Here is a 12,373-nt window from a genome sequence, read left to right as displayed (position 1 = left end):
CCCAAAAGCTAAGCTAAAAATAATGCCGCTCAGTGATCCTGTTACAAACTAATGTGTGGAATGTAGAGGAGGAGGAATGCATGCCTATTTTGTGCGTGCATCATCACAAAAGCACTTTGCCTGTCCTGTGACAAAACTTGGACCAGGTTCTTTTTTTTTTAAACTAGTTACCTTAGTGTAGGTTACCTGTATATTTTTTTCATGTTGTTTTGAACAGGTAAGTAAGTTAAGGTAGAGGTTAGGTAAGTTAGGGACAACTAGTTATGTTGGGAGTAGGTTTGGGTAGGATTAGGTTGATTGGATGGTTAAAATTAAGCATTGCATAAAAGGGTTAAGTTTTTGGTTGGAGTTAAGCAAAACAATATGGGGGGACAGACTGCTACAAAAATGTTCTGTTGATTCATGATGAATGTTTTGAGATTTCGCCATTCACAGAGAAGTCCATAACAAATCAGGCTGTGTATTGCGCCATTCTTCTGATGAATTACGAGTTACACTGTGTATATTTTGCACCATGATCTCCTGGAGATTCATTGGACTCCTTTTTGGGGGGTATAAAAAAGTAAGTCCACCGAACGTTCGTAATTGATTTTAGTATGAAGGCTTGGCTTGAGGTTTGGATAAGGTTTGGATTAAGTTGAACGTTAAGACAGGACTCCAGGAAACAAACATAAATCAAAGTAATGTCCTCTAAAGTGATGAAAACACGAGTTTGTGTGTGTGTACGTGTGTGTGTGTGTGTGGGTTTCCCTCGCGCCCCACCTCCCTGTCCTCCATCCAATCAGAGCACCGAACGGCCACTCGGGCCTCGCGACCGTGGAGCGGCGGCAGCAGCAGCAGCAGGGAGCGGAGTGAAGAGACGGTGGGGGAGGGTCACGTGTGTACACACTGTAGAGCTCAGCAGCACTCCAGCAGTAGTAATGCCTGTAACGGTCGGCCCCTTTTCAGATCCAGCCTCGTCCGAAAAGTTGATAGATGCGGAGCGAAACAACTGAAATCCACTGAAACGTGTTTTTTTTCCCTCCCACTTTTCACGAGAGCAAGTCATTTTTTTTTCCATACCCAAATGAAACGACTGAGAAATGCCAGTGGAAACGCTACATCAAAACCCAATGCCTCCATAGGGTTGTCACCGATCCAAGCCTATACGTTTGTGGTGAGTTCTCTTCTCGTTTCCATTGTTTCATGTCAACATATGCGAAAGGTATCGGTTTCTGGCTTTCACCTGAAAGTGGGAAGAAGTGAATTTGCACCGCTGGGGATGACTAGATGCGAGAGTGAGTAGTCGCAGTTGTGCCAACAAAGAAAGGGGGTGGAATAAATAATGGTAAAGTCGTGACAGCTATCCTCGCTTTCATCTGCCTGGTCAAGTGTAATGACACGGCGTGAAGAAAAATAAATCACCCCCCCTCCAACTCCATTAGCTGGCGTTTTCTTAGCTTTGTTCAGCTCCAGAAGTTCCACAATTTCAGCGACGGGCTTGTATTTGGAAAACAACACCTGACGAGGTTTCTCACGGGATCAGCTTTCTGAGGTGTAGGGGAGAAAAAAAGTTGTAGCGTTGTGATCAAAAGGCCTCTCAGGTAATCTGCTCTGTATATGAATAATCATTTCCAATCTGTTGTTGATATCTTCTTTTGGGAGCTAAAACTAGTGGCTCTGTTAACTGTGAGGAATATGTATGTTATGACAAGCTGCAACATGAGCACAGCTTTGCGCTCCCTTATATCCATGCCTACACATATACAGTCTTGTAGTGCTAAACCATTAAGATATATACAAAAAACAGTCTTAATTTTAATGAGGTTTTACACGCAGCTTTGGGTTTGTTTTGACAGATCGTGTGTCTTTGCTTTACCTACTTCAGTCCTTTTCTTACTTCATCATTGCTTTTAGCAGATGCAGGAAGGTTATTACTGGTAATTACTATATTTTATCATTCATTTTGAAATGGGTGCCACTTCCTTGCGAAGTAGCTCTAGCCACTAGTCAGTAGTGCTTGTCACCCAAATGAATTGCTTCTTAAGACTCGGTCTTTGCACTTGTTGTCATCAGCTTCATCCATGTGACCGGAGGCGAACTGGGCGTGTGTGGCTGTGGCTTAATGATAGTAAGCCTGCTTTGTGCTGACCATTGAACTCTTGACTTTGTTGAAGCCGTTGACAGTTCAGCAAGTTGCTGGAAAAGAAGCCGGGAATGCTGCTGAGACTGAGACTGACCTATGTTTGACCAGACTCTGTTACACTAGAACTCGATTAGAGGAACTACTGTTTCCTCAAAGATAATCAGATGATGTTTGACACCCCTTGTGAAGGAGATAATCCATTAAAGCGTCAGTGATGCGCTCATTAATCAAGGGAGCAGATCTCTATCATTTGCAGGAAAATGTGCAGTTTAAAAGCTTTCAGACTCAAGCTATTATCTCCACTGTCCAAAAACTGATAGCAATTGTACATAGAACCTTTCCCCAGGGCTTGAATTGGAATGCACGGATTTTAATTACCATTGATAGATTTTTGTTCTTCATTTGCTAAATGTAGAGAAAGGAAAACAAGGTATCTTGTAAGTTGCAATAAGTTACTTTGTAGATTTGTGGGTTATTAAAGAAACTTATGTGCTATATTGTGTCACCTGTCACGTCTGATAGTGTTGCATAGGCACAATATCTGAGGCGAGTCCACTGGCCACCCCTCAGAGTGTGGGTTATTTTGAATGTAAAGATTGTACCTAACGTACCATTTTATATCAACGCTGTAGTTATACAATACATACATAACAACAAACCAATGTCCACATTAATAAATCAGTAGTTATGATTCAATAATATCATATATATGATGATAAGAATAACGCTTGCTTTAATTTTAGATACTTGAAGCATATTTTTTATATATTTTTAACAGTCTAAATACTTGGAAAACAAATAGTCCATGCAAAAACAATCTTCAGTGATGTCCAATATATTCAAAGCCAATTTTCTTCACTGTTTATTTATAATCAAATATTATGATTTCCGTCCCGTGGACAGCCGTTTGAAAAAGCCCTGCACAAAAACGTGCAAAAATGAGTGGCGTAATCTTATTTTCTGGCTGTAGTACATTCTGCTGCTGCTGTGTTGCTGTAGACATGGCTACAAAATCATGTGACATCACTCGCAGCTTTCTGAGAAGGGCCTGTAAATTCCAGTAAGGATATACGAGGGGTGTGGGCCCAGTATGTCACACTGCTCCCATCGGGCAGTGATATCTGGCTTCAGAACGCTGAGACGTCAAGCACGTGGGCGTCACTGTTACACGATCGTGTTTGGTGGGGCCGAAGCATGCCGAAGCAGGGCTGCCCCCTCTGGGGATATTAAACTTAACCACTTTTGACATGGCGTAGTGCAAAAAGTTCAGACAAGGTTTAACCAAGTGTACAACTGCAGTCAAAGTCACGTTCAAGAGTTTTCAGCTTAGGCTATAGAGCTCTGTCCTGGTTTGTATGCTTATAGCAGTAGATGTAAATGAATGAATAGTTACATCTCCTGTTAGCGCAGCTCATAATTAATGTAGCATAAAAGAAGGGAACCGTGATGGGCATGTTCTCTAAGGAACAGTCCTTGAAATACTTTATTCAACAACCGTATGAAAGGAAAATAAAGTGACAAGTTGCCATTCTCCTTGGAAATTAATAAAAGATAATATGCATACTTCAATGGCTGCATGAGCTTAGCCCTGACCACAACTGCTCTGACAGCGCTCGTGCCGTAATAACAGCTGGGTGTAGTGTCTCTCTCTGACCTTCACTCAACCCCAACAACGTCACCTCCAGCTGTAGCCTTGACAGGCTCCAAAATGGGCTAGAAAATGAAATGGCCCTCATTACACTGAATCAAAACACACGTGGATCATGCAGCATGAAGCTGTTCTGCCTCCGAGTCAGGGGTGGACGTTTTCTTACACCTCGCTTGTTTTTCCCTCAGCTGAGTAGAAAACTAGAGATTTCATTATCGTGGGCTGCTGGCAAAACGCGCAGAGCTAAAGTGCACTGACTTTCACGACATGAGTGGTTGTTGCCTAGAGTGAATGAATGCTTATGGTAAACAGCGAGCAGTCCAAAAGGATTATACGAAAACATTTGACACTGGCATTTGAGGTGTGCAGTCTTCTTCTGCATGCCAGGTGAAAAAACAAACAAACCTCAGCATCAATGCTGGAAAAAGTCAAAACAGGAAGCAAAGGCGTCACAGAGTTTTCTCCAGAAACTCCATTTTTTTCCAAGCTGTTGCAGTGTCTCTCTGTGTATATCATCTGTGACTTTCTGCACTGATATATCACTGAAATGGCGGTTAAGACCAACACGATCGTGCAATCGTGTCTCCAACATGGTCACGCCAGTCGCACCACAATGGCAAAAAGCCTGTTACTGTTACTGTTGTCATTCACGAAGGCAATAACAGCGAGCGTGAACGGTCCCATTATTTTTTCTCTCACATAACATACGGCCTTTTTCCTGCTGTTCAAAAAGAATAGAAGCAGAGAGAAAATGCAACCTGTAAGTGGAGAAAAATATCAATACGGCAGCATTGCTTCCTCTCGCAATGCAATTATTGATATGCTGCTGTCAGATATCGATATTTTAATCAAACATGCAGATTCTGTTAGTGGATTTCCACAACAACAGCAGACAGCTCCTATTAACTCTGCTTTGGAGGGTTACAACATTATTAATGGGGCTTTTTCTTCTGGAGCTGTTGAGCACCACTGCATCCTGAGTGACTTTGTGATTCCCCACAACAGGAAAGCACCACTTTGTCCTCATGGGGGGAGTACTGTCCAGAAGGGCACTAAATTTGTTCCTGAAAAGCAAACTAAGTTCTGTTTTTGGCCCGATGAGCACTCCTTTGGATGGGAAGAATGTCAGGGGAATAAACTGTTTTTCCTGAGGGTTTTTGGCATCCCACAGATGGTTTTAAGGAAATGCAAAGAAAACTCACCAGCAGTGTTACAGAATTATATTTTTAACCTGTTTTCTTAACTTGGGATTCACGTTCTCAAGCATAATAGTCTTTTTTTTTATCAGATATTCACAAATATAAGATAATTAGATAGAAATAAATTAGAAACCTACCCAAAGTGCAAATGTTCGAGTCATACATACAAGAGAGAACAGTTGCCCTCTTTTTTAACAACTCCTGCAGCTATCAGAAGCTGTAGAGTCAGCCAATGTGTTAATGACAGGGAGTTAGAAATGTCTGTATACAGCAGGTGCTAATTAATGAGGACTGCCAGCCACATTGCAGTGAGTCCTCTTTAATAATCAGAAACTTCCCCTTAAGTCATTTTCTCTGGAAGTGATGAAAGGTTGTGGGAGGAAGTAAAGGGTGAATAAGCTTACTGTACTTCTTAGTATATGGAAGCATTGTGCTGGTGGTGGTGGTGGGGGGGGGGGGGGGGGGGGGGGGGGGGTTAGCACAAATCGATGAAAAGAGGAGCACTGGTTATAGTGTGCTTTTTTTTCAAGGTCTGCTTTCGTCAATGAGTCACCAAGCTGCCAGTGTTTGAGAGCAGTGTTTACAAGTGGGCTGACCAGTGCTCCCGACTCGGTGAAGATTGCCCTCCTCCCGATCCACTTCTAGTCCAGCTCTGTGCTCCAGCCCCCACTACAGCCCCATTGCAGCCAATTGAAGCAGCACAGAGGAGGGACTGAGTGTATTTGTGTGTGTGTGAGAGGCTTAAGGCCAAAACAGCCTCTCTGTAGTGGTGTTACGTAAGCACACAGAAGAATGTTTCTCCCTTACTGGCATCGTTACTCATCCCCCTGAAAACAAAACCGCCTTCCTACATTTTGTTTCAGGGTGTTCTTGGGGAGAAAATTTCCAGAAAATTCTGCACAGATTAGCGGGCGTACTGTTTCCATGTAAAAATGTTATCGTCCTTTCCCAAAAGCAGTTTTGCAAGTGAAGCCAGACATGTGGAAACATATCTGTCAATTTAGTTCTGAGGAAATGAAATATTGTGTATCTGAGTTACTTACTTTCACTTATAATGATAATCTTCCTAAGAATTACCCCAGTTAATTATGTAAGGAAACATCTAAATCATCCAGCCCCATCAGCTTTGCTCCCAAATGTTCCTGACGTCTACGCTGTCTCCCTCTTTCCTTTGTTTTTTGACCTTGTCCTGAACTCCAACCTACACCTCGTTCTTCGCTGACCCTTCACCAAAGCCTGCTTCACATTTCACTCTTTATAAATCTACCCATCGCCGCCTGCCCAGCTCCCAGGCAGCTTGGCAGTAACTTTGAACGGAAGATAAATGCCTTTGACTCGGCACCAAAGCTGTCTGTGAAGTGTTCTTCTTTATCATGCTGCATGTGAATGAAAAATATAAGGGCAGCTCTGCACAGTCAGCGGCGCTCTTGCATGCAACTGTAGGAGGGAGAACGAGGACGCCGAGGCAGAGCGAGGGAGAAACGGCTTGCCAAGGTGTCAAACAAATGCAGTTTTGTATTCTTCCACCAGAACAAAGGCCTCATTTGCTCTGGCCAGTGAGGAGAAATGGTGGGTTTTTGAGGCTGAGCTAGCAAATCAAACATATTGTGAGGCGTTTGTATTCAGTCAGTCAGATGCAGTGAAGTGAAATTAACAGTGTTACCCGTGGCATAATAGGCGAGACGTGGCGGACGTGTTTTTGTGTCGTGGCCTTGCTTACTGCTCTAGCCAGCACAAAAAACAAATCATTTTCATAATATCACGCAGAGTAAATTCAGAGACCTTTTCATAAAATCCATAAATATGACATAAAATATAGATAGTTTTGGGTGATGTTAAAAATAAGTCATATATACTGCTCTATGCGCATAGATGACAAATTAAAGGAAAAGCCTGAACTCACTGGCTCCGTTAAGCTGTTGAGCGTATTTCGTTGTGCACATTGTTTAGGTGCACTTGTTCCCTAAAGCCCAGTCCGCATATAAAGGGATTTACCTCTGACGGTTGCCTAGGTAATCCACTAATGTATTTAGTCATATGTCAGCAGCTGTATCCTTTACTTCCACTGATTGTTGCTTCAGTCTCTCACCTAAAGGTGAGGTACATTTACCTCAGTATCCGCCCCCTTTGTGTCACCAGTGGTTATTTTTCCCCACCGTCACCACAAGTTGCTGAATTCACTGACATTTTATGGTCACTGCTGTGCTCTTGCTATGTCTGTGCCCCTTAAGAGGGAAATCCCTTTGCAAGACAAAATACACTGACTGTTTTTATCCTATAATGAAACATTTCTGTCACGATGGTCGTCATCAAAGCCCCTCTAAAAGAAAGTCTGGTGACTTGACTGTTATTTCGACTCAAGTCTGGATTGTTATTTTAAAGCCCTTATCTAAATGAATGGGGAAAAGAGAATGACTGTCACTTTAACGTCACTGGGACATAAAAATCAAATGTTTATAATCGACAGTCAGATCCCAGGAAGAAAAGGTTTTAAAAGCTTCTTCCTCTTGAAAGCTGTACTACCGGTACACATGCATCATGAGTGAGAAGGAGTTACTGTTCTTCTTCTACTGTAACCGTTCAACAGGATTGGCTAATATGTTTCCTGTTTAAGCTGTTAATTGGCTCACCACTTATGCCCTCATTGGTGGCCACCATCATTAGCATTTCAGAGGTCCCTGTGTGTCACTAGAGTCGTTTTTTTCAGGATTACAATGCCCTGATTCAAAGGGCACAAGAAGTGATTTAATGATTTGCTCTGTTTGAAAATGACGGAGAGTTCAAATAGCAAACGTGCTATTCAGCTTTCTCTGGTAACTGTTCGACTGTTATTTGAAGCTCGCTCTCAGATGACTCTGCATAGTTGTGGTAAATTTATGGCACGCTTTACCTTTATCTGTTCTAATTTGCACTGCACCGTCTTTCTGTTTATTATTCAAAGGAATTCCAAACATTACTCTTTAACGGTTATTAACCTCAGGCTTTGCGTGTTCGTCCTGTTTGTACAGTGGCAGTTAGCAAAAGGCCTGTAGGTGCATTACCTCCAGCTTCTGACAGTGAAAGCACGTGATGAGGGAAATTCATATATGTTAAACAAACAAAAAGAAAACAAAAGCCACAAAAACTTTAGGATGTTGTGAACTTTATGATTTTTGAGAAGAATGGTAAACTAATCCTTATAGCAAAGCTTAAGAGTTTAATGAATCTACCAAGAATTCTATGTTATTTTTACCTTTATCATACACATATCTAATTAATGACTAATTCTTTTCTCCTTGACTCTGTCCACAGTCGACCTGTTGAGAGTGCTCGACCCGTGTCAGAACCCAGCGATGTGGATCTGCATGGTTTACAATGAGACGGACACCAGCGTGGACTTCCGGCTCTGCCGGGACTTTGGCCTCATCCTGTCAATCCTCTCCCTCATCTACCTCCTGGTGTGTTTCCCACTGGGCCTGTGCTACAATGTGCTGCTGGTCGTGGTCAACCTCTCAAACAAGGTGTCCATGACCATGCCTGATGTCTATTTTGTCAACATGGCCATTGCGGGTCTCGTGCTCAACCTGGTGGCGCCTGTGGAGCTGCTGAGCTCCACCTTCACCCGCTGGCATGTGTGGGAGTATAACGATGAGGTTTACATCACCCTACTCATCCTCTTCAACATCTCATCTCTGGTTATCATGTATTCCACCACGCTGCTCAGTCTGGACTACTACATAGAGCGCGCGCTGCCTCGCACGTACATGTCGAGTGTGTATAACACCAAACACGTGTGCGGGTTTATCTGGGGCGGCGCAGTGCTCACGAGCTTCTCCTCGCTGCTCTTCTATGTGTGCAACCACATCTCCACCAAGATGGTCGAATGCTCCAAAATGCAGAACAAGGAGGCAGCGGACTCGATCATGATGTTCATCGGCTACGTGGTGCCCGCCCTGGCTGTGCTTTACGCTTTTGTGCTCATTCTGCGCATCAGGAAGGAATCTACACCTTTGGATCAGGACTCTGCTCGCTTGGACCCTTCCATACACAGGTTGCTGCTAGCTTCAGTCTGTGTGCAGTTCGTACTGTGGACTCCGTACTACATGACTCTTTTAGTCCATACTGTAGTTGTTGCACCAGGATACATTAGCAGTGCACGTTACTTACCTACCTATTATTTCTTGAGATGCGTATCTAAACTGTTGGCTTTCTCCAGCAGCTTTGCAATGCCTCTTATGTACAGGCAGATGAACAAAAACTTCTCCAACAAGCTCCAGCGGCTGCTCAGGAGGCTGCATTGCAGAGACCAGTCCTGCCCTCGTGAACGCTCAACAGTGCAGCAAGTGGTGACGTGAGATCCCCCGCCACCCTTGCTTGCATTTTCCACTTATCGGCCTACCCAGCACTTATCTCCCCTCTATAGCGCCAGTATCTGACGGGGGTCTCTCACAACCCCGGACTGTTTTGAGAGCGACGTAGCTAACTCTGGAATTTCCTGTCACCTTCTGATCTATCTAGTTCTGCAATGAGGGGACAATGCAAACAAAAAACCACTAAGTGCTGTTTTTTTGTTTGTTTGTTTTTAATACATTTCTCCACCAAGAAACTCAGGCTTCTAGTATGAGGGTAGTAAATTGGAAACAATCATCCAATAACTACGCAGGACAGAGTTTCACAACAAAAAATCCAGTTTTTCCGCGTCCTCCTTTGGGAGTGGGTGTGGTTTTTGTGCCTACATTTCACCTCTAACACACAAGCAGATCCAATAAGCTATAAAAATTTAATTATCAAATGCAGCCAAGTTACTTTGTTTTTTAACAGAACCCTCTCCACCCCTGCAATGACGGTTGCTGGTATACCCATAAGCAACCGCCGCTAATGAACGGTGTGCGTGCCAGTGGAAATCACTGTTTACCGCCCTCAAACTATAAGCCTCGGCCATTTCTGTTTTTTTTATTTGAACTCAGTTTTCCTTCTGCTTTAATTGGTTTTGATTATCAGATTAAATAATCTTCACATGTTGAAGGTGGAGTACAATATTAAGTGTGCCTTGGATGCACGCCAGTACTACCCTGTGGCTAGAACTAAGTACTGATATTAAGATATGTTCCCATTTTAATTTTAAAGATTGTATTCGGAAGTTTTGATCCACTCAAACATACAAAGAGATTATTTTTACTGTCAAAAATACAGATACACACGCACACACATCTACACCACTTTTAAATCATACAAAACTAAATATAACGCTCACGTAAAGCTTGTATTCAGGGTTCAGACATAACCGGTATACCTCTTGTGATCTCTGCTGATTATAACCTTACCTGATAACCACAAACAGTTTCGAAATCCACTCATTAAGCTGAGCTGACAGCCAGTGTTCTGTTAACTTTTGATCTATTTCTGCAGGAATTATACACCCAGAGCCTCACTTAGGGTCAGTGAAGCCCACACAGGGTCACAGAGAGAGCCCTGAGGGGTTGTCATGCACAAGCCACAAGACTCATGACTGGCTGTGAGGTTTTTGCGCACTAACACTATCAAAAACCTTCTTAAACATATGACAAGCCCACTTGATAAGCACCTGGAAGCAGTGTGTATGATACAGAAGAGTTTGAACTGTAATGCTGCTCACATGCGTTAAGGTAATATGCACATTATTATCAAAGCTGCTTTGCTTCCTTGCTTCCATGGTAAACGGTGAACAGAACAATCTGATGGCAATAAATCCCAGCTATCAGAACTAAAAACACGTTCTAGCATTTGGTCTGCTGCTTCACTGCATTAGTTTGCATATTGAATTAAAGGGCCAGTTTATTATTCAGCCTGTGAAATGATACACCAGCAAGGCGGGGCGTCCACTCGAAGTTAAATGGAGACGGGCGCGCTCTGATATGAATCGTATGTTTGTATTCAGTTTTAATTTACACCTTCAAGCACACATTAACTCTGTTAATGACCTAAAGCTGAGCTGAAATGTTTGAAGTATTTCAGCGAGTGCGCTTTTGCTGTAAAATGTGAAGGAATGCCAGATGTACTAACAGGTTTGACCCTTTTTTTGCTGTCAAGATTATAACAAAGTCACGTACACACTCTATTTTTTCATTTCATGTGCTGCCCTCGTTACATGCATATGGATTCGGTCAGTGGGAAATAGTATTCACCTAAAACACATTATGTGCTGCCCCACAAAATCCTTGAATGGATGGTTTTTGGCACAGTTAATCATTATTTGCACTCAGTTCAGTGTCCTAATGTGAACTGAGCATTTAGGAATGAAGAGCAAACACTGGACTGAATTTCTAAAGGTCCTTTTTTTTGTTAAACGTAGCATAGAAATTGTATTTTCTATGCTACTTTTTGTGATTATGAGTTCATTCCTCCGAAAAACATGCTTAAATTGAACAGGCACAACTTGTACGTGCTTATGCAGTTCATGTGATGTACTCTCAACTTCATGGAAGTGTTATGAAAAGATATCCAAACAGAGGGTGCTCATAATTAATCTTGTTTAGCATAAGACCTGAAGCTGCACCAAACAACACTAAGAGAATGACAATCATGTAGAGATTCCAGTAGCTAAATAACTGCACTGTTTTGCTTCAAAATACCATCGAGTTTTTCTGAATTGCTTGAAGATGATGTGTGCATGTGCTGCCTAACTTTGCCTGATCAGTTTTCTTTAACCACTGCTGTAATTTCATCCATTAGTCTGTTTTTTTTTTAATGTTTTTTAACTATCCATCCCCAATTCCTTGGCAGAATTAATGATCAGCGGTCACTACATGGAGTGATTGCGTGATGTTCACAACTAGAAACTAAAGCGTGATCAAAGCTCAAATCACACCTAACTCAGATGGCTGCTCGTGTCTGAGAATGGTTTATTATTTCAGAGGCGGCCAAAACCTCACGTCGGCGCAAAGAAACAGCCCTAAGAGTTCTTGTATGTTGAACGAGTACAGATACATTTTAGTTATTTGAACAACCAAACCTCAAACATCCAGATGAATCCACATTCAGATGTTATGCTTTTGTGACTGTGTATACAAGTGTATATGTATAGTACAAAATGATTTGTATATATTGTATGGAGGACACCGTGCTCTTTGAAAAAATACAGTATTATTTTCTGAGAGATATATTTAGATTCTGTAAGTACTCTACTGTCAGCTGAGTCAAAGACTGATTAAACAATAAACTAACATGGATATAACCGCTCCTTCCTGTCTCAGTGAAATCTTACCATTCGTATGGTCATGTGAACAATGTTTCTGTTTGTATTGTTTATAAATAGTGAACATGTTTCAAGGGAACGATATTTCAAATATATGTTTTTACATCAGAATAAGTAGCTGGTGTATGCAGGGAAACTACAATTAAATTCATTTATTCTCAGTGTTCCTGTATATACACCTAGTAGCT

General features: G+C 42.2%; 1 protein-coding gene across 1 annotated transcript; it reads left to right on the top strand.

The window, feature by feature from the left end:
* Window positions 1-781: 781 nt before the first annotated feature.
* gpr146 (G protein-coupled receptor 146) lies at window positions 782-12,168 on the top strand. The gene is made up of 2 exons (XM_005468789.4): window positions 782-1,156; window positions 8,264-12,168. Exon 2 carries the CDS (start codon window positions 8,305-8,307, stop codon window positions 9,304-9,306), a length of 1,002 nt encoding a protein of 333 aa, XP_005468846.1. The 5' UTR covers window positions 782-1,156; window positions 8,264-8,304; the 3' UTR covers window positions 9,307-12,168.
* Window positions 12,169-12,373: the final 205 nt, after the last annotated feature.

Source organism: Oreochromis niloticus, linkage group LG4 (assembly GCF_001858045.2).
Source record: "Oreochromis niloticus isolate F11D_XX linkage group LG4, O_niloticus_UMD_NMBU, whole genome shotgun sequence".
NCBI lineage: Eukaryota > Metazoa > Chordata > Actinopteri > Cichliformes > Cichlidae > Oreochromis > Oreochromis niloticus.
This window is presented reverse-complemented; position numbering and strand designations above follow the sequence as displayed.